This window comes from Kogia breviceps, chromosome 11 (genome assembly GCF_026419965.1).
Source record: "Kogia breviceps isolate mKogBre1 chromosome 11, mKogBre1 haplotype 1, whole genome shotgun sequence".
In the NCBI taxonomy this organism is placed as follows: domain Eukaryota; kingdom Metazoa; phylum Chordata; class Mammalia; order Artiodactyla; family Physeteridae; genus Kogia; species Kogia breviceps.
Genome location: NC_081320.1, coordinates 13373441 through 13400988, shown reverse-complemented (window position 1 = coordinate 13400988; position 27548 = coordinate 13373441). Strand labels below are relative to the sequence as shown.

The 27548-nt window shown below is 40.5% G+C and overlaps 1 protein-coding gene across 4 annotated transcripts in view; it reads left to right on the top strand.

Moving 5' to 3' along the window:
* The first annotated feature begins 389 nt into the window (after nt 1-389).
* The window catches only part of KDM3A (lysine demethylase 3A), a 60927-nt gene continuing 33768 nt past the window's right edge, over nt 390-27548 (top strand). Inside the window, exons 1-10 of one of the 4 annotated variants that reach the window (XM_059079343.2) lie at nt 390-538; nt 1077-1291; nt 8257-8412; nt 9618-9728; nt 12431-12533; nt 13228-13352; nt 13984-14056; nt 14161-14249; nt 20744-20907; nt 22465-22979. In XM_059079343.2, the coding sequence (XP_058935326.1) occupies nt 1106-1291; nt 8257-8412; nt 9618-9728; nt 12431-12533; nt 13228-13352; nt 13984-14056; nt 14161-14249; nt 20744-20907; nt 22465-22979 (1522 nt within the window). In that variant the 5' untranslated portion in view covers nt 390-538; nt 1077-1105. Of the gene's footprint in view, nt 539-1076; nt 1292-2020; nt 2499-8256; nt 8413-9617; nt 9729-12430; nt 12534-13227; nt 13353-13983; nt 14057-14160; nt 14250-20743; nt 20908-22464; nt 22980-27548 lie in introns of those variants that run through there. The other 3 variants (XM_059079344.2, XM_059079345.2, XM_067007248.1) reach the window with 3 other exon arrangements.

Here is a 27548-nt window from a genome sequence, read left to right as displayed (position 1 = left end):
AGCAATCCAATAAGCACTTACAGCCCTGGGGTTCGCCATTCAGTCTTATCTGTGCACCACTGCAATTTTCCTCTGGGTCCGAAAGTTGATGACCGATTTCTCTGGACTTTTTTGCATCCCGTGAGGCAACAAATGGAAAGAATGGCTGTGGCGGAAGGATCCCTCGCTTACGCTCGGTGTACTTTAACCTAATGGGGGTCGTCCGGGAGTCGGAAGGGGGAGGGGAAAGGGAGGAGGCAGCCGAGGAATTGTTTTTTTCTCTCGCCCCGCCCTCGCCGGGGCGGCCAATGGCGATGGGCTCCTTCCCTACGAGTCTCGCCCAGCTCCTTGGACTCAGCCAATGAGCGATGGAAGCGGCTCTGAGGGGGCGGGCCCGAGAGGCTGTGCGTGTCTTGTGAGAGCTCTTGAACCAAGTCAGAGAGCTAGAGTCGGCTGGGCGGCTGGAAACGGTGGCCGCCGCCGGTGACTCAGGGAGGCGGGAGGCGGGAGGCGGGGTAAGAGCGCCGCGGCCTCGGCTGAGGGGAGCGGAGGAAGAAAGGTGAAGGCGCCAAGCCCGCGGCTCCGCCGCCCCCGCTCCGCGGCGCAGGCTGGGGGTCTGCGGCCGAGTAGAAGGGTGTCGGGGCGGGGCGGAGGGGCAAGTGCGGAACGGCGGGCTCGTCCCTCCCGCGGGGCTGCCCGGGGCGGGGACCCGGCCGCCTGGGACGGGCCCTTTGCTTCGGGGCCTTTTCTTTTCCGGGGTGAGGGGTGAACACTTTCAAATCCACTTAAGCCACAGATAATTCTCCCCTCACTCTGTCTGCGTTTAGGTTTCAGGTTTTGGAAAAGCGAAACTTGGGAGAGCCAGGGTCACGCGACGCTTTGGCCAGTGTTTGCGGTGGGGGAGGGATCGGGGGCGGGGAGGGCGCGGGTGGAGAGATCGGGTGCGGGGTCCTCCGTCTCACCCGCCGCCGCCTGGGGTCCTGTCCTCCGATCGGGATTAGGATCCTTTCCTCCTCCCTGGCCTCCCCCACCGACCTCTCTTCCCGGCCCCCTCCCGCCGGCCGCCCCCGTTGCATTTTGTTTTTGTGTTTTTGCAGGGAGGAGCCCTTCCTGCAGCGTGGAAACCATGGTGCTCACGTTCGGAGAAAGTTGGCCAGTATTGGTAGGGAAGCGATTCCTCAGTCTGTCCGCAGCCGACGGCAGCGACGGCGGCCACGACAGCTGGGACTTGGAGCGCGTCGCCGAGTGGCCCTGGCTCTCCGGGACCATTCGAGCCGTCTCCCACACCGACGTTACTAAGAAGGATCTGAAGGTAAAACCGGCTCCCGGGCCTCGGCAGTCGGACGTTTCCTAGTTACCTTGGTAACGAGACAGCCAGCAACCCTCCCTCCCCTTTTCTGAAAAGGCGACCAGAAAGTTGGCATCTGATCTGAAGGTGCAGAAAAGTAGACCTTGAAAGTCTTTGAAATGGTGTGTAGAGCGAGGTGTGTTTGGCCTAGAGTTGCCCGTGTTTAATAATGGGCTTAGGGTTGCTCAGACATGATTAGTTATTGCACGCGCTGTGTGCCTCATTAGGGCTGTACGATGATTTCTCCGAAGGCGGAGTGTTGTTAATATTAAGTTGGGCAAGTGGGTGACGTTTGGAATCATTGAGAATTGAGCACTAGTGCTTAGAAGTGCTTTCAGTCGGGTTTTTTGTTTGTTCCTTCTAATTTCTTCACCCAACTTCTTAAACTTTCAGACTTAGAAGTGTGAGTGTAGAGGAAGGAGCTTAATTCTCTTCAGTATATTAAGGTGGGTATTTGTCCGTATGTGGTGGGTCAGGGCAGGAGTGGGTTCCTGGTTGTCTCTGATGAGTCTGTGAGTGGGTGTGGGATATGACCATATATGGAGGGCTGGGGTGGAGCTGCCCCTTATATGGTGTGTTGGAGGGATGGCTTTGAAATATTCCATTTGGGTGTTTGAGGGGAGGGAGAGAAATGGGAACAAGTGCGGCCAGTGATTTTTAATCAGAATGACACGCAGAACCTTTTTCAGTTAGATCTTTTCAAAAAGAGATGAATTCTGATCGTACTCCCTAATAGAAGTATTGGTGTGAAAGGACTGTGTGGAAACTACCAGTGAGGAAGCCATTGTACCAACAAAGACTCCTTTGTGCAAAAATAACTGAAAAAAGGTCCCCAACAAAGACTCCGAAGTGGTGATAACTTGAAGGAAGCTTGTCAGAACAGAAGAGCTTTCCATCCTGGGTAACGGATATGTTTCAGTATCTTCACTTGGTCATTATCTTTGCTTTTTCTTGAAAACTGCTCAAATAAGGGAAGCAAGTTTTCGCATTGGCAGTTGAATATGTGTTGATTGCTGAAACACTGTTCAAGGAATTGGCATAACCTGTGTTCTGACCCAGAAAGTTTTGACCCTTGAGCCCACCTTCTTAATCATCGTGCTCCCTGATCAAAGGCTCTGCCACCAGAAGACTCCTGTCGTACACTGTGAAATTTGGTTTCACTCCTAGCAAGGTGCGTTTTGATGTTTACAGAAAGAAGGGAATGTGGTACAGCCTATTTGCTTAGGCTAATAATCTTTCTCAGTAAGATGGGCTTTGTGCAGTAGATTTCAGTCATAGTTGTGGCGGTTTATTTCACCTGCCAAGTAAGATTTTCTCTAGTGCATTTGTTTTTACCCGATTTGAGTGGAAACAAGATTAATCCTTTCAGTCTTTAGTTCTTTGGCAGATGATGAGAGATTAGGTGTTTCCTTACTCAGCAGTGATTGCGAACCTGTTGGGTTAGGAAGGGAATCTAGGAGGTCCTTGATGTGTGTTCTTTTTAATCTCCACATCTCCCCCACCCCCAGCCTCTGAAGTGGTGGTGATATCTTCATTTTCAGAATAAAGAAATAGATTTAGGAAAGGAAATCTTGTCCAGACTTGCATAGTTAGCTACTAAGTGACAGAGGGAGCATTGGAATCCAGGTTTGGCTGTGTGTGTCTTCCACTGCACTAAAGTGCCTAAGCTGGAGAAGATGGGGATTTTAATTCAAGAACAATTTTGACTATAGTGGATTTTTTGCTTTACCTGCAGACTTCACAACTCAGCCCTCATGTAAGAAATCTACTCAGTTTCTCATTTCGAATCATGATTTATTGCTGCGTTCCTTAATTGAGTAGCAGATAAAGTAATTGGTGCAAGTTTAGGGGCATGTTGTGTTAGCAAAAACACAAGTTTTTGAAACATTGAAACCAATTGTGTTTGGCAGGATGCAGGCGGGAACTGAGTAACTAAGACAATGCCTAAGACCTGGGCTTAGGGATATTGAGTTTTGGGGAGTGGGTTGGGGGCCTGCAATGAATATGAATGAATGAAATTCAGGTAGTGTGCAACTGTTTTAGTACTGATAGAAGGTACAAGTCTGTCTAGACTGACTTGCTTCCTTAGTTGAGGTTGAAATTAATGAGACCAAGGCTTGTTAACTTTGTTTCATCTAGAGAAAGACTTTGTAACAAAGTCACTTACTCAGATACAATGTTTAGTAGTTGATTACAAAGAAGTTAGGTGAAGACATAATAAATACTTATCATGCAGTAAATACTTTTATTTAATCCTCACAAAAATCCTAAATAGTAAACCACATTTTTTAGTGTTAGAAATTGAGGCTTAAACAAGTTAAATAACTTGCCCAAGTTTGTCCCCAGACCTTAAACACTAGGCTTTAATAATCAGATAGAGTGAGGTTAGAGCAACTCTATTTTGCTGGGTTCAGTATCCCCAGCACTGAGAACGTTGCTTGGCATGTAGTTTCTGCTAAAATATTTAAACAAATGAAGGAATCATAAAATTATTACTTGTATATAGAAAAGCAGTTTAGAAATTACCTTCCGATGGAGCATTGGCATTCTCTTTAACTGGGATAACAACAGATCTTAATTAGGTGTGATTATAAGGACTTCTTTAACCTTTTTTTTTTTTTTTTTTTTTTGTCGTATGCGGGCCTCTCACCGCTGCGGCCTCTCCCGCCGCGGAGCACAGGCTCCGGACGCGCAGGCCCAGCGGCCACGGCCCACGGGCCCAGCCGCTCCGCGGCACGCGGGATCCCCCCGGACCAGGGCACGAACCCGTGCCCCCCGCATCGGCAGGCGGACCCCCAACCACTGCGCCACCAGGGAAGCCCTAACCTTTTTTTAATGCTACTCTGTTTACTTGAGTGTGAGGCAGATTGCTTTCTAACTGGCTTTGTTCGTTAGCCATGCTGGGAATGCCCTCCTTCCCCAACTTTTTTGTCTAGGTCTTTTCCTTGCTTTGAACCTACTTTTTCCTTGAGTCTTCTGCCCCTTCTTAGTTCTTTGGGATGTCCTTAGCATATGGGTAGTACTTGCCAACTATATGTACCATTTCTTGCTGTTAAAGCCCTTTATGGCAATTAGATGCCTTGACCAATCAATGCCTAGTTTCTTCATCCTTGCATACAGTTGAAACTTGAATGTTGGTGGATTCTGTTGACAGTCAACCCATGTAAAACGAGAAACTCTTAGCACAGTGTAATAAAAACTGTTTACCCCTATAATTGAATGCTAGACTCTGGGATTTTAGATAAGAGTCTAGGTATAAGAAGACATAAATAGAAGCATAATGAATTAATTCCTAATTTGTGAAGTAGTGAAATAAGTGGTATTCTGTACTGTAGTACTGGGCATAGAGTAGATATGTCATTAAAAACTTCGTGATTAAAAGCCATTGTGTAAGTGCCTACTTTTAAACTTGGAAACATTTTACTTGGCCATTCTGATGGTTTTCATAATCATATGCTTAGGTAAGATTAGTATATACTAAAAGTGGAGGTTTTGAGGTTAGCTTGATTAGATAATATTCATATATCTTAAAGGAAAGAGATTTATCTTTGTGGGAAGAACAGCTTGAAATAATTAACTTGATATATCCAACATCTGGTCAAGAAATTTTATAGGCTAATAGGCGCGTATTTACAAAATGCCCTATTTTTTAAATAGGAAATTTGGGCATTATAGGTAGTAAATTGTAATTTATAGGCCTTTTTCTGTCCTTTGGAGTCAGCACAGATAACATCTCCTTTGTGGACCAAGGGATTGTGGAGGAAAGAACACAATTTAGAATGAGAACTAGTTGTATCTGTCACTTTGCAGGAGCTTGGTCAAATCACATTAGTTCCCCCTGAATTTGAATTCTTACCGTTGTTTTTTTAAAATAGAAATTTGTGTAAAAGAGACTTTTGGTGGCGGGGGGTGTCCTTATATATAGAACTTCAGACCTCAAGGCACTAATGAAAGATATGTGATTATGATAAACAGGGAACTTTTTAAAGAATGTTTAAGAAAGCTCACAACTTGTTGGTTTCATTATATTTTTTTAAAAGTCATCTTTTTAAATGTGAAGTTTTGACCAACACAACCTAATACTTCAAAGTATTATTACTTATTTTTAAAGAACTAAACTTAATTTTCAGATTACTCAAAAATTGAGATATAGGGACTTCCCTGGTGGCGTAGTGGTTAAGAATCCGCCTGCCAATGCAGGGGAAGATCCCACATGCCGCAGAGCAACTGAGCCCATGTGCCACAACTACTGAGCTTGCGCTCTAGAGCCTGTGAGCCACAAGTACTGAGCCCGTGTGCCTAGAGCCTATGCTCCACAACAAGAGAAGCCACCACAGTGAGAAGACACCGCACCGCAACAAAGAGTAGCACCTGCTCGCTGCAACTAGAGAAAGCCTGCGCGCGGCAATGAAGACCCAACGCAGCCAAAAATAAATAAATAAATAAATAAATAAATAAATTTATATTTAAAAAATTGAGATATAAAGAGGGACCGTGTCTAAAATTTGGTTTAGGGTTGATCATAAGCTTTATAGATAGCTTATAGATATGATAAGAACTGTGATATTGTATACGTTTTGGGAAGCCACTTAAGATCTTAGATTACTTTTTTTCTGAGTAGATGTTAGATAATCATATTGAAGTCTTCCTCCTCCCATTCCTAACTGAAGAAGTGATACTCTGATAAATTAAGATTTGAATTACCACAGAGGTCTTAAAACTACCTAGTCTCCTTGCCAGATACTTAACATAAATTGCCTTTAAAATCTACCTAACAATTCAGTGAAGGGTGGGTGTTAGTACTTTCATTTTGAAGCTACCAGAACACAAGATTCAGAGGGCTTAGCTTCTTGACCTGGGTACAGTTAATTGGTTTCCTTTGTAATCCTACATATTTTATTTTATGCATGTAAAATCATTCTAAGAAAGCTTCGACATAGCTGGTATTCAAACCCAGATCTCTCTGGTTCTGATGTGTGTAGATGTGCATTCCTCTTACACTATGTTGATGGGAAAACTGTCATCCAAAGCTAAGTTGGGTTTGAGGTTGATGTGCTGTGGGGCAAAAAGACTAGGGGAGATGTTAGAGGACCTGGATTCTGTGGCTACGCAAACAGAAAGGAAGATAGGCAGTCTCTGAAGCCCAATGTAAAGGACCACTGGTTGGTTATGGTGATGGATGGAATACATAGAACCAAGGTAGAGTATGCAGGGACTTGTCACATAGTAGGTGCTTAACACATTTACACTTATTCTGTAATAACTGCAAGGTTAAAAGCCTGCCATACCAAGAAGATAGGCAGCTTCTCAGGGGAAGTTGCCTGGGGAATTAGGGGTGCATATTTTGTGGTTGGGGGAGAAGGATAAGATGGGTCTCAGATTTCATTGATTTTAAAGATTGATAGTCTATAGCCATAAAACTGGAAAAGTTTGGGATTGAGGCTAGTGGTATATCAGTTGGGAACTTCCTGCCTTCCAAATGGATGAGAGAAACAAGGTAAGAGCCCAATTCAGAGAGAAATTTATTCATTCAACAAGTATTCGAGTACTGACTGACGAAATACATGGTAAGTAAAAGAAGACAGACTTTGACCGATTAGAGTTTTTAATATGTCAGTTAACCACAAATAAATAATTCAAAATGTGGATTAGTGCTAGGAAGGAAGAGTACAGAGTTTTGAGTACAATTAACAAGGGACTTCTCTTGGGAGAGAGAGGGGCTCTTTGGTAAGGGAAGGCTTCCTTGAGGAAAGGAGTTTTGAATTGGGTTCTGATGAATAAATGGAAATAAACTTTTTAAAGTTAAAGGTTGAAAAGGGAGATAGGATTGTTATGAAATTATGAAGTGTTGATAGATTTATTAACTAATTCTTTGAAACCAAATATGAGACATCACTCTATTAAGAAGGGAGCTTTTAAATCAAATTAAAATAGTGATTTTTTACACTAAATATTGAGGGAGTTTATTGTATCTCAGTTAAAACATAAGAAACATTTTAAAAGACTTAGAGTAAATTAAAGGGTAGCATATTCATAATGGGGTTAAGGAAGCTAAGGTGTTTGGTACATTTATATGACTTAAGGTTTTGTGACTGATTCCTACTTATGGGTTACTGTCAGAGACCCACTTTTGGACTGAATTCTTTTTTTATGTTTTAAAATATCTGTACAGATTATAAGGGTTTTAACTTTAGGGCTAAAAGGTATTTTGCAGATCAGAAGCAGAAAACTTCATAGCTACTTGGAAAATAGTATTTCAAAGGTAGTTTAATTTTATGTAAGAAGTTAGAGGGTAAAAAAAAAAAAAAGAAGTTAGAGGTAGTTTTGGAAAATTCTGGGGTCCTTTATCAATTACTTGTTTCTATATGTAGCGAAGTTGTCTTGGATTTCAAACTCTGAGGTAAATTTCCCAGTTTATTCAACTCAAACTGTTGAAAGCGCCTCGTGCTGAGTCCTTCTCCTACCAGAGGGGTTCAGAAGCCGGTGGTGGATTGTGTTGATGGGCGGTCATCTTAAACTCACCGACAGTGTCAACATAGAATTACAATGCCCTGCGAGAAGTACTTTGGGTTTCAGATTTCTGTCTTTCAATTCTCAAAGCTCTGATGTCTAATTAACATATGTAAAAACCTTCTACATGGGGGTTCTTTTTTGTTCAGGCTTCCCAGAGGTTAATTTGAGGGCAGAGACTGGTCTTCACATCCCTTGACTGCTTCCCAAAGTGGTTTGGGAGCCAAAGCTTGTTGGTTAGACTTACGGATCTGGTTAGTTTATTGTGGGTTTAGAAGGGAAGTAAGAGAGCAGGAGTCGGGGGCAGTATATTCAGATACAAGACTCAAGTAGAATGGTGAGGGTATAATTCAACTTGAGCATTTTTTATGTTTATTTTTGTTAATCAAGTCTGCTTTCCTTCAATTCTGTTTGTCTAGGTGTGTGTGGAGTTTGATGGGGAATCTTGGAGGAAGAGAAGATGGATAGATGTCTACAGCCTTCTAAGGAGAGCCTTTTTAGTGGAACATAACTTGGTTTTGGCTGAACGAAAGTCTCCTGAAGTTTCTGAGCGAATTGTTCAGTGGCCTGCGATAGTGAGTAAAACTCGGGCTTGTTTGAACTCCTGAGAAGAGGGTATTTGATGCCTTATGAATGATACAGGGAAAATCTATACGTAATAATAGTACAGAGATATGACAATGTAGAAGATTCAGAAAACCCCCCAGGACCTCCTGTCAGCCCTGCTAGGAGCCCTGCAACTCTGACCCTTGACTTTCTTGGGCCTCAGTTTCTTCACTTGAAAAGTCGGAGGTGGAGGTCATGTGGGGAACGTCTAGTCTCGGTCAGTGGTTAGAAACCAGCAGATATATACAGACATACAGATCTTTTTGTTTTGATCCTCACAGTGTTTTAAGAAAATCTAAATTAGTTGTCTACATTTAAAAAATGTACAGAATGTCCTTAAAAATCTAGAGTTCCAGTTTTTCTTGGAAAAATGGCAAGATATGGCAACACTGGAGCCTCATAGCAATTCCTTATTGCAACAGTAGGCTGAAGCTGAAAAGTAGCTGTTGCCTGGCCCCTGTAAGGTTTTCCACTTTTGGTCTCATGATCTTTAAGGTTCCCTCTGGCTCATCTTTCTTTGGCTTTAAAGATGCTAGCAGTCAGTATATGACTGTGCCATTTCCACACCATAAGTCTGGTGCAGTTAAAGGAAAATAGTGATCAGGAGAGGACAGTTCAGGCTATTTGAGACATGAGCTGGGACTTGAAGGAGGAAGGGGCCTATGGAATAGTTGAAAGGCTAAGAGGATGATTGAAAGGCTGACCAGCTTGTGAAGGGCCTGCATGCCCCTATGAGCAAAGTTAAGATTTTGCCCATGGGTGAGAAGAGCTGCTGGAGATTTTTGAGTGATGTCGGGTTTTGTTTAAAGTTGTATTTTGCTCTTTGTATTTTTTTCCCCCATCTGTTAAGCATTTGCCAAAAACATGGCCCTGTCTCCCCACAAAAATGTACATAAAGCAATATTTTGCATAAATTTGGGGGAAGCCATACATCTGTGGACCCAGACCTACATGTTAATGACTCTCAAATGTATATCTCATTTAAATTATTGATTCTGGATGAAAATTACATGCTCCTGTTGTGGTTGCATAAATAGTTATTATCGAGATACTGGTAGTAAATAAACAACTGAATGGCTTTATCTCTTTTCATGTGTATGGAAAATTGCCAGTCCCCATTTTCAGAATTATGCTGACAGCAGTTATGATGCCAAAACATCTTCTTTTGTTTCAGATGTACAGATCTCTGCTGGACAAAGCTGGTTTGGGATCCATAACGTCTATTCGCTTTTTAGGAGATCAACAAAGAGTATTTCTTTCTAAAGACCTTTTAAAGCCTATACAGGTAAAACACAGAAACAGTATTAAACCCTAAAGATAGAAATACAAACTCCTTTAATATGAGAACTAACGTATTGATGTTGATTGCTCTCGTTCAGGTATCTAACAGAGAAAAGGCCCCATCTTTGAGCAGCTAAGTTGTCAGACGCGATTGCTCAGTGTTAGCCGTTGGGTTGGTACTGTTTATTTGGGGTTGGAAGGCCAAACATACTACAGTTGATGATGTGTGTGTATAGAAGCACCTAGGTGATATGAAGATAATTTCTAAGACTCTCATTCATATATATACATATATCTGTGTATATATATATATATATGTCAGTCTTGATTATTTAAGGTTTCTGTATTTGGGAACTTGCTTACTTGCTAAAATATATTTGTAACCCCCCAATCAGTACTTTGGTGCTTTCACGATCATTCACAGACATGTGCAGAGTGGTGAAAATTTTTAGTTGTCTGACACATGTTCCCAGCTGAGGTTGAATAAGGTGACATTCTGCCTTCTTCTTTCCTCTCTTCTACTGTAAACCAGTGTCCTTTTCAAGGTCTATTTAGTACTGCATTTTTGTGCTTTTCTGTTGGTGATTTCACTGTTTTAAATGGCCCCCACTACCCCAAGGGTAGTGCTGAAGTGCTCTCTAGTGTTCCTAAGTACAGGGAGGCTGTGATGTGCCTTAGGGAGAAAATACATGTGTTAGATAAGCTTCATTCAGCCGTGAGGTATAGGGGCCATGGGTTCGAGGTTAATATTGCAGCAATATATACTAAATAATGTGTTTTTCAACGGAAACACATAAAACAAGGTTATGTATTGATTGACGACAGTGTTGTGACCAGAGGCTTGAAGGAACCTAACCCCATCTTTCCCCGGGGAATGGTTCGGTATTCACTAATGCAGTGTTTGTGGTGACTTAACATAACTACCACAAACAATGTGAATTGTGTGTGTGTGTGTGTGTGTGTGTGTGTGTGTGTGTGTTCATACTCTTTCCAATTAGCTTGCAGAACTCCCACCTTTTTCTTCACAACATTTAGGCTCTTGGGTCTTGCTCGTGTGTGATTTTTTTCCTTTATTATAAAAATGTTGGGAGGGAGGGGAAGAACACGCAGATTATCACCACAGATCACTAACTTGGGAATAATGTTGGTCTTATAATAACATTGGTTTTTTTATATGTCATTTGTGAAGCTTAGTAATCCCCTTTACCCACTTCTGTTTTGTGACCTGACTTGTTTCTATGGCCTGTAGAACAATTAAGCCGGTTTATTTGCTGAAAGACAGTTTAGGACCAAGGGTCATTGCCATTGCTGGGCCTTGGCATTGACTTTTCTCTACTCAGGTCTTACTTTTACTTCCATGTCCTCGAAGTGAGTGAAAACAGGGTTCACACTCAGAATGCTGTTTTATAATGTTTAAGTAAATGGAACAGAGGAAGATGCCTTTACTTAATTGCAGACACAAGTTATCTTCATATGTCAAATAGGCATCTTGATATTTTTCCTACATTAAAAGGCAGATTGACTGCTCTTAAGGACCAAGGAACATACAGCAGGGGCTGTGGATGTCTGCTTCACTAAGCAGTAGAGTAGTTTTTACTTCTTAGCATTGTTTTTGGGACAGTTCTGTTTTATATCTTTCATGTTTTTAACCTTTTCAGTTTTGTTTCTTGAAGTTGAAAAAGGTCAGTAAGTTTTATTTATTTAAGAGCCCTTTGTGGCTCACCCCATTAACATGATATTTTACCTTGTAGGAATTGGAGAACACATTTAAATTTTTTGAAATTGCAGTAGCATGAAAATAAAAACAACACATGGCCCGTTCTGGTTATTAATGTTGAGCTCTTATGAAACCCCTAGTTTAAGTCTAATGTTATTTGGCTTAAGAAATTTTTCCAGCATGGCCTCTCCAAAAGACTGTTCTTTCCAATGGGAGAAATGGATGAACTATTTTTGGCCACTGTGTACCCATTTCACATGCAGAAAAGCACGGAGGCCTGATATTGGAAGGGCTTCTGTGCTATACAGTTTGGGTTTGGCAGGTTCCTCCTATTGACAGTCTGTATACCTTTATCATAACTGAGTGTACACACAAAGCCAGAGCACTGTGGAATAGTGCCAAAAATAGAGCTGCCAAGAATTGAATGTTTCAAAGCTGGCTTGCTGAAGGCTTAACGCTATTCATTCAGATTTTATCCTTCCTCACCCCCACGCCCCCCTTCGTAAACAAGAATGCATTTGGAATTCTAGTTAGGGTAAATGAATCTGTGTGAAATGATGTTTGTTTAAAACAGCAATTTCAATGAATTGACACTGTGGATCTAAATGATTTCTATGTATGTGTCTTTTGCCCCTTGCATTTGGAGCTGTGATTTCGCTAATCCATAGTTTGGGATACAGAGTATTTTTGACATGAACTGACTAGCTAGTTTGTTTGCTTATTAAGTTTAAAATTTGAGCCACTCTTAGTATCTGTCTTGCTCTTAGCTTGGGGTGACTTCACTTCTGTCTGCCTTGTATTTGTGATGGTTTCATGGTTTCCTACTATTTGACCAGTCTAATTCATTGGAGTTGCAATGGTTTGCTGCCATCAAATGGCTAATTGACACTACTTTAATTCCTGTGATTAAACTGATTGAAATATCCACTGGAATTTAAACAATTCTTCTTACTTGTTACCTTAAAATGTAATGATTTTCCATTTTTCAGGATGTAAACAATCTTCGACTTTCACTTATCGATAATCAGAATGTCAGTAAAGAATTTCAAGCTTTGATTGTGAAACATTTGGATGAAAGCCATCTTTTACAAGGTAAGAAGTTATGTTTTAGCCCTTCTCACTCAATTTGCTCATTAAAAATTCTAATTTGTTAGAAATTCTTTGCAGCTTTTCCCATGCAACTAGATGAGTGGAGGACTTTATTCTGTAATGTATTCTAAAGCCTCTGAAATTTGGAAAGCTCAGGGATCATGTGAAGACTGTAAAAGTGAAGTAGATATTAAACAAGCTCAGCTATATTTTAACATGGAATTTGATATGTTTGGAATTTCAGTCTTATAAAATAAATAAAGCATTAATTTGGTAATCTTGATCTTGCCATTTACTGTTATTGATTTTCTTGTTCAATTTCACAGTTGTAAGTATTTTATCAGACTTAGCAGTTTTGCTGAGGTTCCTGAATTTGGATCCTCTAAAACTCTGCATAGGAGAATGATTTACGTCTCAATGTGTTATCTGATACTACATGGTCTGATACAAATGCTAGAATAAATATATTGCAAGTCTAAGATAAATCAGTAGAAAAGTGAAGCTTAAAAATAGTTTAAATTTTCTCCTAGCTTTGCTGAAATGTCTGTCTTCATGCATTTATAGCAGTATCTTTTAATGTTTACTTTTTGTCTACTGCATTTTTAAAGACTTGGGAAAAGATTATCCTGGATAATGGTGCTGTTGGGGGATAATGCATATTGCTCTAAGGATTTTTTTTTAATTTTTATTTTTTAAGGTGACAAAAACTTAGTTGGTTCAGAAGTAAAAATTTATAGCTTGGACCCATCTACACAGTGGTTTTCTGCTACCATTGTAAATGGAAACCCAACATCAAAAACTCTTCAAGTCAACTGTGAGGAGGTAAGGATGATGATAATTGTGTGTAAGATAACTTGACAGGGAAAGATAATTATAAAAAGGAATTATAGTATCCTATAGGAGCTAAACAACTTTATTATTTTATATTAAAATATCAGAGTAGAAAAAAATCACAATTATTTTAAAAAGAAATTATATGTAAGAAGCCCCTATTGTTTGTTTTTAAAAATTTTAATGAATTAATTAATTTATGGCTGTGTTGGGTCTTCACTGCTGCGCACGGGCTTTCTCTAGTTGCAGCGAGCAGGGTCTACTCTTCATTGTGGTGTGCGGGCTTCTTATTGTGGTGGCTTCTCTTGTTGCGGAGCATGGGCTCTAGGTGCGCGGGCTTCAGTAGTTTGTGGCGCATGTGCTCAGTAGTTGTGGCTTGTGGGCTCTAGAGCGCAGGCTCAGTAGTTGTGGTGCATGGGCTTAGTTGCTCCGTGGCATGTGGGATCTTCCCAGACCAGGGCTCGAACCCGTGTCCCCTGCATTGGCGGGCGGATTCTTAACCACTGTGCCACCAGGGAAGTCCCAGAAGCCCCTACTGTTATGTTGATAGAGCTAATTTCTGGTGTGTTCCTCAGCATTTTTAAATTTCCCAGCATCTTTGTTTTATTTATTTGTTTTTAAGGTTCCAGCACTGAAAATTGTCGATCCATCACTGATTCATGTTGAAGTTGTACATGATAACTTTGTGACATGTGGTAAGATACATTGTTTGATTAAAATCTTTGTTCTCCTTTCCCCTTTATCCTTCTCACATTAAGAGAAACAGGGATGCCAACTTACCTGTTTTTAAATATTTTAGGTAATTCTACAAGAATTGGGGCTGTAAAACGCAAATCTTCTGAGAATAATGGAAGCCTGGTTTCCAAACAAGCAAAATCTTGCTCTGAGGTAACCTTGATTTATTTTTGTCACTTGTGTAAACCTTTCTTTAATTCTCACAGTGCATGGCCAGTTTGTTTAGTGGTAATAAAGCTGTCTTCTCTGCTCTTCTGTGCTGTTGTGTCTGCTCTTTGCTAGTCCCAGATCTTGGCCGTAATTTCTATACTCAAGCAGATGGAGATAATATAAGTTTCTGGTTCACTATTTTTGTCAAGAAAAAGTTTTTAGTTTTGATGTTTCCTGAAAATTGTCAATAGATTTGACAGTTCACCATATGGAGGTATTTTTGAAGGTAAATTGAGTTGTGTGTGTCAAATCAGAAGAATTCCTTGCATGAGAAGAGGGGAGGAACCTTAGAATTCTGAGTAGATTTGGTCTTGAAATAGGACTCCCACCTCAATAATTGAGAGGTTTGATTGGTCATTTATGATTGGGTGAACAAACATATTCACTTTTTGAAAGAAGTGGTTGGTTTGCCATTGCTAATTTCTGCCTAGAAAACTACAGGCTTCTGTGAATGGCACTGTTGAGTTAAAGTACTGGATTTAATTCTGTCCTGAAATACGATTTGGATCAAGAAACTTAAGGCTGTCAGCTTTTCCCTCTCCTCCATGTTGTAGAGAAGCTGGCCTTCTTTAGCTCTTCAAGTCCTCATGCTTTCTCCAACCTTAGGACTCACTGTTCTCCTTTCTCTTCTAATCCTATCTTCACTCTAATTAACTCCCATTTATCTTTCTAATGTGATGTTGCTTCCTCCAGGAAGCCATACCTAACATCTCTACAATCATTTTAACCTATATCCCAGACTAGGTCAAATTCCCTAATTGATTATGCTTTGTAATTACTCGTACATGTCTTCAGGACATCACAGTGTACACAATGGGGCAATTTTATTCAGAATTCCCAAAAGATTAGGCTAGACAGACTAGCCTAATGAGGGGCTGGGGGGCTGGGGGGCTGGGGTAGACTTCTCAAAGGAGGGTATAAATGACAGCGTCAAATTTTGAAATCTGGTGGGGGAAAAAAGAAACTTAAGGCTTTTTCTTTTTTAAGTGAGTTGAATCCTTAGGTCCTATTACAGTACAGATTACTTTTCTCACCACTGAGGTATCCAAATGCACTTGTGTTACATGGAAAGTTTACTGTGTTATAATTGTCAAAAACGCCTTTATGATGCTCTGCTCCAGGCTGGAGTTTAGAATTTTATTTTATTTTATTTATTTATTTTTAAAGATATTTATTTATTTGGCTGCACCAGGTCTTAATTACAGAATGAGGGATCTTTAGTTGTGGCTTGAGGGATCTAGTTCCCTGACCAGGGATCAAACCCAGGCCCCCCGCATTGGGAGCGTGGAGTCTTAACCACTGGGTCACCAGGGAAGTCCCTGGAGTTTAGAATTTTAAAATTGATCAAGTGGATATTGTTAAGATTGTTGGCAGCATTGTAGAGGGAACTTTGGAGCCTGGGTGGGGGCAGGTCAAGGAGAGATGGCATGAGAATGGGTCAGGGTCAGTGAATGCATCTAAGGCTCTGGATCAGGGCAGGCTGGACTACAACATCAACTAGAACCAAAGCAAGCACATGCTACACAAATACTGAAGAATCTGGATGGCTAAGATGATTGGCTTTCCTGAGTCTTAAGCCTTTGTACAGGCCACAGGAACTTTGATACTTGATGAGAAACCTTGTAAACCAGGATGTCTAATACCTCTGTCTTCCTTCCAAATGTGTAGGCTTGACCTCAGGTGGCTCAGGAAAGAATGAAGAGGTAATTACGGAAATTAGCATTACTACCTTTTCATTTTGCCTTGAAGTTCATGAAGGGGAAGTAATGTAGTAAGGACTGTAAATTGAGGATGTCAGGCAAGTGATTATTGCCTCTTAGAGGCAGACTCACAGGGGATACTGTCAAGTAATCCATAGTATTAGAAGCTGAAAGAGAAACAGAGCAGAATGGTAACCTGTCAGGTTTTGTACTGGATAAATTGTTAACAGTCTTTCGTAGAGGTAATAAAGGGCAGTTTGGAGAAGTTGATTGCATGTTGCCTGTCATGGAGAAGGCATCACTGTAAACTTCCGGTAAGATGAAAAGGAAAGCCACATGATATTATGTTGAGGTGGGGACCAGACCCAAGGAAATGGCATCCTGATGGATCATGGAGAAATCAACCTGGGGTACAAGCGGGACTGGGGTCAGTGGGGACCTCCTGTTGGGGAAGATGCCACTTCTTCAAAGTGTCAAGTTTATCAGTGATGTGATAGGCAATTGAGCAAGTAAATTTATAACCTTGAAGGAGGTGCTTGTAAAATATGGTAACATATACGTATGTAAGTGATCCTCTCTTCCTGACTCACGCTTTTGAAGGGCAGGGAGCTTGTGTCTTTGCTCTCTGTCAGCATACTGTCCAGCTCAGAAGGTTTGTGTGCTACTGATTACTGGACACAGTAGAAGCTGTTTTTCAAAAAAACCTGAACTTTGGTTGGGAGATAAGTTCGTCAACCTATTTGAGCCTTAACTTCAGCATCTAAAATGTGGAAATAAATTTGATGTTTAAAAAATGTCTGGGCTTCCCTGCTGGCGCAGTGGTTGAGAGTCCGCCTGCTGATGCAGGGGACATGGGTTCATGCCCCTGTCTGGGAAGATCCCACATGCCGCGGAGCGGCTGGGCCCATGAGCCATGGCCGCTGAGCCTGCGCGTCCAGAGCCTGTGCTCCGCAACGGGAGAGACCACAACAGTGAGAGGCCTGCGTACCGCAAAAAAAAAAAAAAAAAAAAAAAAAGTCTGTTTCAGCTCTTAAGAACTATCCTAGTCATCTTCACATTCCAAAGGAATTTGGAGATGGTAAATTTTTTACCTGGGTATTGACATTTTAGAAATTATTATTATTTTTTTAATTATAAAAGTTATTCTCCTTTTATATTGCACTTGTTTTCAAAATAAAGATTCTTACATTAAAAAATAAGTTATTCTCATTTAAAAATATTTAGGAAACCCAGAAAAGCATAGTAAAGAAAAGAAACATCACTCATAATCATACTTTTCAGAGACTCTCACTATTCACATTTTGGAATACCTGTCTTCCTCCTGTTTTTTTTTCTTTTCTTTTTCCTGTATATTCGTGGAGGCTTTTTTTTTTTTTTTTTGGTAAACTAAAAGCCATACTCTTGTGTAGCTTCCTTGATTCCTTTACAGTATATTGTGAATATTTTTCCATATCCTGGGTGATCATTGTAATCAGGCAAGTTTTTGGAAACACTGGCCTAGCCTAGATTTCAGGGGAGATGGAGAGGTAAAGGAAGAAGTGGGGAAAGAAAGAGAGTTCATTTACATGTGTGAGTGAAAGGTGAGTACAGTAACACACTTGGTGCACGTCTCACTGTGTCTGCACTTTCCAGATGTGTTGGACTGGCAAAGAGTTTGGTGCTCTTTGGATGACAGGAGTTTAGGTTGAGGTTGACAACACTCTTGATTGCTGGGACGAATACTTGTGGATAAGGTAAACCTGTTTGCCAGTAACATCTGGCTCCTTGAAGGTCTTCTCTGCCTAGCAGACTATTCCTCAGAGTTAGGACGTTGCCTGGTTAATTGAGAGAGTCTGCTGAGGAGTGTGAGCCAGCAGTGTCCTTTCTGGAATATCATTATACACTCAATTATATTATCTCCGTCTGCTGGCAGGGAGGAACTATTGCCATGACTGGTATAGAAGACCTTCAGGGAAAACTCTTCAGGTAAGAAGAAACTTTGACCCTTGTCAAGTCAGAGGCCAATGCAGTGGTGTGCACGTGGAGATGGGTTTTGGAATTGGAGCCCTATCCCTGTTGAGCTAAACCTCAGTAAAGTTGTAGAGTGATGTACTTCATTTTCTTAAAGGAAAAGCATCCAGGTTATGATAATTCTAACACATGGTGACTGCATCGAGAAACTTCTCAGGATATTTTTCTGCTTTGAGACAGCTAATCTATGAGCCAGGCACTGTGGTAAAGCACAGCCCTGTAGAGTATGCTTCATTACTCTCCTTCTTTCTCAACACTGTCATTCATTACTCCTCACGATGATTGAGGAAACTGAAGCTTAGAGAGGTTAAGTAATGTGCTAGGAAGTGTCAGAGACTGGATTCCAACCAGGGTCTAACACCAAAACCCAATGCTCTTAGCCACTGTGCTGTCGTTGCCACTCCTCTACAAAACCTTTCCTCGGTATGGTGAGGCACCATTGTAAAACCAGCGGAGTCCTCCTCCCTTCCCTCTATCCTCCATCCTGCCTTCCAACAGATACTTATTGAACACTTAATATGTGCTAGACATTGGTGAGCATTACTGCCTGGTTCCTGAGGTATCTCACAAGACTTAGTTGTAGCTCTTTGAAATATTAAGTGCTAAGAGCATTTATTCATTCATGCATTCCACCAGTCTTTTTTATTGAGCATCTGCTATGTGCCTGGCTTTAAAAGGTGTCACAGTGGATACAAGAGCAGGGTCTGTGTCCATAGGGGTTTACGTTTCATTGTGAGGAGACTGACAGTAAAAAAAAAAGTGACTTAAGATATTTTCACAGTGTGGTAGTACAGTGAAAGAAACATGGCAATATAATAAAGTGTAAGGCAGTGGCTTGTGGGACACTGCTTTGGAAAGAGTGATCAGAGATACTGAGGTGACAGTTGAGCAGATTTGAGGGTGAAGGATGGAACCAGCCAATCACATGAAAACTGCCCAGACAGGGGCGATAGCAAGTACAAAGGGGCAGGCAAGAAAGAGCTTAGAACATCTGAAGACCAGAAGGGAAGTTGGTGTAGTTGGAGCACCGTAAACAAGTGGAGTGAGATGAGGGGCAGGGGTTGGCAGAGACCAGACCATGTAGAATTCTTGTAGGCAGTGGAGTGCCACCATCTGATTGATTTATGTTTTATAAAGATTGCTCTGTGGTAGAATAAATTTCAGATAGGAGGCAAAAGGTTTAGGCAAAAATGGAAGGGAATCAGGCCAGTTAGTATACACATAGTAGTCTAGGGGAAAGATGGTGGTAATGGTGGCCCAGAAAGAAATTTATAGATTCCAGAAACATTTTGGAAATAGAGGCAGGCTTTCCTGGTTCATTGATCGGATGTGGGAAATGACTTGGAGGGTTTTTTGGCTCGAGCAGTTCAATGGATGTTGTACAGAATAAAAATATCTGATTTCCTCATTTTAAGGATTAGGAAGCTCAGGCCCAGAGAGGTAAAGTTGGCTAGCCCAAGGATGTCCTTAGAATAGCCAGAGCCTCCCACCAAAAATCCTTCTGGAGAACACTGAGCTGCTAATATTTAACCAAAACTGAGCTAACATAGTGTAATATATGATCAGATGATTTAGCATTGATACCTTAAAATAGTTGGAAGCTATGCTGAAACTGTAATGGTGATTAAGTAAATTCTTATTTTTCAGATATTTGTATTTAGCATATACTAGACAGTATTTTCAAGGCTGTCAGAGTAATTGTCTGCGAAAAAGATTCATGAGTAGACTACATAGTCTGTATTCAGAATTGTGAGATTTTAAAAATTTACCCCAGGAAGTTCTGCATCAAATTTTAGAAGTTAGTAACTAGAAGATGAAACTTTGAAGATTTTGCAAGTTTTGATTTGCTAAGGTGAATGTAAAGGTCATTGTGGTGTGAAAGAGACGCAATTGAAAAGGACAATGTGACTTTAAATTTAAGCACATGATGAAGAGGCTGGTGAAGATGGTCAGTGGGTTTCACCAGGTTAAGCCATAGACTGTTTAGTTGTCTGGAGTTGAGTTTAATCTCTTCCTTCTCTTTCCATGGTGGGAAAGTATAAACTGGGAAGAAGTTGGTCCGTTATTAATATTTTTGTAAAGTTAAAAGTACACGAAAGTGGAAGGGGACAAGTGTCCTAACTTTGTCCCAGAGGCCTGTCATGACTTGATATTTTTTGCAGCTTGGGATGACCTTTGTGACTTGGTGAGCCACATACCAGCAAGAACCATGTCCTCAACCTTTATTGCATTGTAAAGGCTTAAATTGGTACCCAGTAGGCACCACTGCCTGCAAGAGTCCTATGTGGTCTGGTCTCCTGCCAGTCTACGCAGTAAGTGCGTGGTGGGCACTTAGTAATGTTGAACTGAATGCATGTGAACCTGCCACCATTTGAAGACTGTTGATTAAAAAGCTCACTTCTGTGCATTGCATTAGTAAAGTAATTGCCACATGGCTGCATTTTCCTGGCATAATGATTCAGAGGTCTGTAAAAGATCAGCTTGTGATCTTTTATAGGAAGACGCAAGTTTTGTGAAAAGCTGGAGTGACTTACTTATTAGCTCTCAGGTATAAGTCCTTAATTTGTGATTTATTACTTGTTCTACTGTCCTGTTCTTTTTATTTGGTGATTTTGGTGTGCTTGTTTACTACTAAACCAAGCAAATAAACTTGAATCTTGCTAGCATTTCGTAATGCCTCAACCAGGGGCTTTCCTTTTAATATCTGTTTGGTTTGGTATCTTTTAGGCCTCTCCCAGTGTGTGTCCTGTACAGTCTGTTCCCACAACAGTTTTTAAGGAGATACTGCTCGGCTGCACTGCAGCAACTCCGCCAAGTAAGGACCCGAGACATCAGAGTACTCCCCAGGCTGCCAACTCGCCACCTAACCTTGGAGCAAAAATTCCTCAAGGGTGAGTCATGATTTAAAAATGTTTAGTCATAATACAGAGAACGGTTATTTTAGCCACGGTTCTTCCTGTCTGAGCTGACATTGCTCAGGTGGCAAGACTGACCCTACATTCAGTGTTTATAGAGAGACTATTAGTGCAGCTAAAATTTGATGTAATTCCCTGCCATTCAGTGTATCTCAGGTTGTCCAGGGAGGTTAGAGTTTCCAAGTTGGTCAGGTGCCTTCAGAGGTGGTAAGTGTAGCTGGCATACAGGACAACATTTAAAAGGTTACAGAAAAGAAGGGGGTCTGAGGAAAGAGGTGCTTTCTTGACTTGATATAGGGAGAATGGTCCTTTGAAATACTACAGACAGCTGTAGAATAGATGTCCACTTTCAAGGAAAAGGGAGCAGATTGTTGTATGTGGAAGACTGAGGTCAGTGGGAGTGTGGAGAAGAGGGAGACAGGGTTCCAGTGAGTGATTCTCATCAGCCCAGACCTCAAGTAGAGGTGAGAAATGTGGCAGTAGGGAAAATACTAAGTCATGAGGCATAGTTACTAAGTTATAGGTGAAGATAATAAGAAATGTAAAATTTAATCAGAGATTTAAAGTGGCTACAAGGTTAATGGAGAGAAGAGTTTTAAGGGAAGGATCTCTTTTAGGAGGAGTGGTGGCCTGTGCAGGCAGTTGATAAAAACCTAAGATAGGGGTCAGAGACTGGTGTAGAAAGGTAGGCTTGGAAGACCACTGCAATAAAGTGGGAGAGTGGGTGAGCATGTCGGTTCACTGGGAGGACAGCGGGCCGCTTGGGAGAGAGCTTGGTGGAGGGACACATAGCGGTCAGAGAGAGGGCGGAGTGGTCTTCAGAGCAGAAGGAGGGAGCAGTAAGAAGTTCGGTGGTACCCAAGCAAAGATGTCTAGTATGGGTACTTAAGAGAGAACAACTTCTCCAGGATGAATCCTTTGTTAGAGGCAGGACGACAAGTGTAACAGGAAAAAAGGACTTTGCATTTTGCTGGGGAAAGAACTTTAGGATGATTTTCAGAGAAACAAACTTTCTTTAAGGATAACCCCTATTGGGGGTGGAGGGGAGTACCAGATGGTTCTGTGAATAAGTACGTAATCAGCGGGCTTTTCTCTTTGCTGTGGGTCTTGATCGCTGACCAAACAAGAGTGAAATAGTCCAGTGCTGAGGCTGGTAACACGTTCACAGTCAGATAGGGTTTTGCACTGCTGGTGATTTTGGTTCCATGTGATACACTCAAGTTTGTTTTGAGGGAAAGCTAAGGTTCATTTTGCTATGAGAAGTAGAACTAACTTGAAGTAGTTAAAGATTTATGAGAACATGCAAATAGGATTTAGGGTTATCTTTTTCTTAGTGTTTAATATATTTTTGCAGAGCCGTTGACTGATTACTTTTAACTCCAGCCCACAGAAACCTATCATAAATTCTCTAATATAAGCGGTTTTCTTTTCTCTTTCATACTGATTACTTTAGGGAACCAAGCAATTATTTTTGGAAGGTAGGGAAGAGATAAAAGAGTCCTAGATGCTAGTTTTCATATTATTCTTTTTCAGAAGTCATAAACAGATTTTACCAGAACTTTCTTCCTGTCTAAATACAAAGCCTGAAATACTGAGAACACCAGATGCTGTCTGCAAAGTAGGGTTGCTGTCTTCAAAGTCCTCTCAGATTGGAACTGGAGACTTGAAAACCCTGAGTGAACCACAGGGAAGCTATACCCAGCTGAAGACAAACACTGACCAGGAAAGCAGGTTGGAATCTTTTCCTCCACCATCAACTGACCTTCCTAAGGAGTGCTTACCTACAAAGGCTTCTTCTACGGCAGAATTGGAAATTGCCAGTACTCCTGAACTGCAGAAGCATCTCGAACATGGACCTTCCACATCTGATGTCCTTTCAAATAAGCCAGAAGAGAAAGCAGATGTCAATAGTAATAGTCCTAATTGTCGTGTAGAAAAAAAGGTAGAACCTTCAACTTTAGGTTGCCAGTCACAGAATTTAAAGGAGTCTTCAGCAAAAGTAGATACTGAAAGCTGTTGTACAAGAAGCAACAATAAAATCCAGAATGGTGAGTGTTTCTGCATATCTTTATTGGTAGAAGGTAAGAAATGGTTGTCAGTACGTACATATCTTTTTCTTACCTTATGAGAAAATAATAGGAAAATGACTGTAGAAAAAGTTCATACAATCAAAAAAGTTCAAAGAAGAAAGTAAAATCCCTAAATCTTCTCAGAAATGATTACTTTTAACATTTTGGTGGACTTAGCTCCATGTATATAGAAACACAGATAAACTATTACTATTACAAATGGGTTCATACCAACAGTTTTACCCAATGTATTACTGTAGGTGCCTGTCAACATTTTAAAGTCTGCAAGGATTCCATTATATGCATTTACCGTATGACTTAGGTGGTTCCCAATTTTTGGTTTAAGAAAATAATTTTGAAATAAAATCTAAAGTGATCTGATGATTGCTTTATCTTCAGCCTATTACTTATCTTTCTGTGACATCCAGGTTGGAGTGAAGGAAGTGATTGAAATTTTATGCTCACACAGGTAGTCCAGATTTGAAATTTTTTTAAAAAGGGAATTGCATCACCACCTCTAGAAAAGGGATTTTTAGTTAAAGAATTTTAGGACATTGCTGAAACACCAGGCAGAGTCTCTTTGCTTAAGGGGAGGTCCAGCTGCACCCACAATTTAGAACTAAGTACTCTTTTTTTTTTTTTTTTTAAACATCTTTATTGGAGTATAATTGCTTTACAATGGTGTGTTAGTTTCTGCTTTACAACAAAGTGAATCAGTTATGCATATACATATGTTCCCATATCTCTTCCCTCTTGCATCTCCCTCCCTCCCACCCTCCCTATCCCACCCCTCTAGGTGGTCACAAACCACTGAGCTGATCTCCCTGTGCCATGCGGCTGCTTCCCGCTAGCTATCCACCCTATGTGTGGTAGCGTATATATGTCCATGCCACTCTCTCACTTCATCACAGCTTACCCTTCCCCCTCCCCATATCCTCAAGTCCATGCTCTAGTCGGTCTGTGTTTTATTCCCGTCCTACCCCTAGTCTCTTCATGACATTTTTTTCCCTTAGATTCCATATATATATGTGTTAGCGTACGGTATTTGTTTTTCTCCTTCTGACTTAATTCACTCTGTATGACAGACTCCAGGTCCATCTACCTGACTACAAATAACTCAGTTTCATTTCTTTTTATGGCTGAGTAATATTCCATTGTATATATGTGCCACATCTTCTTTATCCATTCATCTGTTGATGGACACTTAGGTTGCTTCCATGTCCTGGCTATTGTAAATAGAGCTGCAATGAACATTGTGGTACATGACTTTTTGAATTATGGTTTTCTCAGGGTATATGCCCAGTAGTGGGATTGCTGGGTCGTATGGTAGTTCTATTTGTAGTTTTTTAAGAAACCTCCATACTGTTCTCCATAGTGGCTGTATCAATTTACATTCCCACCAGCAGTTCAAGAGGGTTCCCTTTTCTCCACGCCCTCTCCAGCATTTATTGTTTCTAGATTTTTTGATGATGGCCATTCTGACCGGTGTGAGATGATATCTCATTGTAGTTTTGATTTGCATTTCTCTAATGATTAATGATGTTGAGCATTCTTTCATGTGTTTGTTGGCAATCTGTATATCTTCTTTGGAGAAATGTCTATTTAGGTCTTCTGCCCATTTTTGGATTGCGTTGTTTGTTTTTTTGTTATTGAGCTGCATGAGTTGCTTACAAATTTTGGAGATGAATCCTTTGTCAGTTGCTTCATTTGCAACTATTTTCTCCCATTCTGAGGGTTGTTTTTGGTCTTGTTTATGGTATCTTTTGCTGTGCAAAAGCTTTTAAGTTTCATTAGGTCCCATTTGTTTATTTTTGTTTTTATTTCCATTTCTCTAGGAGGTGGGTCAAAAAGGTTCTTGCTGTGATTTATGTCATAGAGTATTCTGCCTATGTTTTCCTCTAAGAGTTTGATAGTATCTGCCCTTACTTTTAGATCTTTAACCCATTTTGAGTTTATTTTTGTCTATGGTGTTAGGGAGTGTTCTAATTTCATACTTTTACATGTACCTGTCCAGTTTTCCCAGCACCACTTATTGAAGAGGTTGTCTTTTCTCCACTATATATTTTTGCCTCCTTTATCAAAGATAAGGTGACCATATGTGTGTGGGTTTATCTCTGGGCTTTCTATCCTGTTGCATTGATCTATATTTCTGTTTTTGTGCCAGTACCATACTATCTTGATTACTGTAGCTTTGTAGTAGAGTCTGAAGTCAGGGAGCCCGATTCCTCCAGCTCCATTTTTTGTTCTCAGGATTGCTTTGGCTATTCAGGGTCTTTTGTGTTTCCATACAAATTGTGTAATTTTTGTTCTAGTTCTGTAAAAAATGCCAGTGGTAGTTTGATAGGGATTGCATTGAATCTGTAGATTGCTTTGGGTAGTAGAGTAATTTTCACAATGTTGATTCTTCCAATCCAAGAATGTGGTATATTTCTCCACCTATTTGTATCATCTTTAATTTCTTTCATCAGTGTCTTATAGTTTTCTGCATACAAGTATTTTGTCTCCTTAGGTAGGTTTATTCCTAGATATTTTATTCTTTTTGTTGCAATGGTAAATGGGAGTGTTTTCTTAATTTCACTCTCAGATTTTTCATCATTAGTGTATAGGAATGCCAGGGATTTCTGTGCATTAATTTTGTATCCTGCTACTTTACCAAATTCATTGATTAGCTCTAGTAGTTTTCTGGTAGCATCCTTAGGAGTCTCTGTGTATAGTATCATGTTATCTGCAAACAGTGACAGTTTTACTTCTTCTTTTCCAATTTGGATTCCTTTTATTTCTTTTTCTTCTCTGATTGCTGTGGCTAGAACTTCCAAAACTAGGTTGAATAAGAGTGGTGAGAGTGGGCAACCTTGTCTTGTTCCTGATCTTAGTGGAAATGGTTTCAGTTTTTCACCATTGAGAACGATGCTGGCTCTGGGTTTGTTATATATGGCCTTTATAATGTTGAGGAAAGTTCCCTCTGTGCCTACTTTCTGCAGGGTTTTTATCATAGATGGGTGTTGAATTTTGTCAAAAGCTTTCTCTGCATCTATTGAGATGATCATATGGTTTTTCTCCTTCCGTTTGTTGATATGGTGTATCACGTTGATTGATTTGCGTATATTGAAGAATCCTTGCATTCCTGAAATAAACCCCACTTGATCACGGTGTATGATCCTTTTAATGTGCTGTTGGATTCTCTTTGCTAGCATTTTGTTGAGGATTTTTGCATCTATGTTCATTAGTGATATTGGCCTGTAGTTTTCTTTCTTTGTGACGTTTTTGTCTGGTTTTGGTATCAGGGTGATGGTGGCCTCATAGAATGAGTTTGGGAGTGTTTCTCCCTCTGCTATCTTTTGGAAGAGTTTGAGAAGGATAGGTGTTAGCTCTTCTCTAAATGTTTGGTAGAATTCGCCTGTGAAGCCATCTGGTCCTGGGCTTTTGTTTGTTGGAAGATTTTTTTTTTTTTTTTGCGTTACGCGGGCCTCTCCCGTTGCAGAGAACAGGCTCCGGATGCGTAGGCTCAGCCGCCATGGCTCACGGGCCCAGCAGATTTTTAATCACAGTTTCAGTTTCAGTGCTTGTGATTGGTCTGTTCATATTTTCTGTTTCTTCCTGGTTCAGTCTCGGCAGGTTGTGCAATTCTAAGAATTTGGCCATTTCTTCCAGGTTGTCCATTTTATTGGCGTACAGTTGCTTGTAGTAATCTCTAATAATCTTTTGTATTTCTGCAGTGTCCATTGTTACATCTCCTTTTTCATTTCTAATTCTATTGATTTGAGTCTTCTCCCTTTTTTTCTTGATGAGTCTGGCTAGTGGTTTATTAATTTTATTTATCTTCTCAAAGAACCAGCTTTTAGTTTTATTGATCTTTGCTATCGTTTCCTTCATTTCTTTTTCATTTATTTCTGATCTTATCTTTATGATTTCTCTCCTCCTGCTAACTTTGGGGTTTTTTTGTTCTTCTTTCTCTAATTGCTTTAGGTGCAAAGTTAGGTTGTTTATTCGAGATGTTTCCTGTTTTTTAAGGTAGGATTGTATTGCTATAAACTTCCTTCTTAGAACTGCTTTTGCTGCATCCCATAGGTTTTGGGTTGTAGTGTCTCCATTGTCATTTGTTTCTAAGTATTTTTTGATTTCCTCTTTGATTTCTTCAGTGATCACTTCGTTATTAAGTAGTGTATTGTTTAGTCTCCATGTGTTTGTATTTTTTACAGATCTTTTCCTGGAATTGATATCTAGTCTCATAGCATTGTGGTAGGAAAAGATACTTGATACGATTTCACTTTTCTTAAACTTACCAAGGCTAGATTTGTGACCCAAGATATGATCTATCATGGAGAATGTTCCATGAGCCCTTGAGAAAAATGTGTATTCTGTTGTTTTTGGATGAAATGTCCTATAAGTATCAATTAAGTCCATCTTGTTTAATGTATCATTTAAAACTTGTGTTTCCTTATTTATTTTCATTTTGGATGATCTGTCCATTGGTGAAAGTGGGGTGTTAAAGTCCCCTACTGTGATTGTGTTACTGTCGATTTCCCCTTTTATGGCTGTTAGTATTTG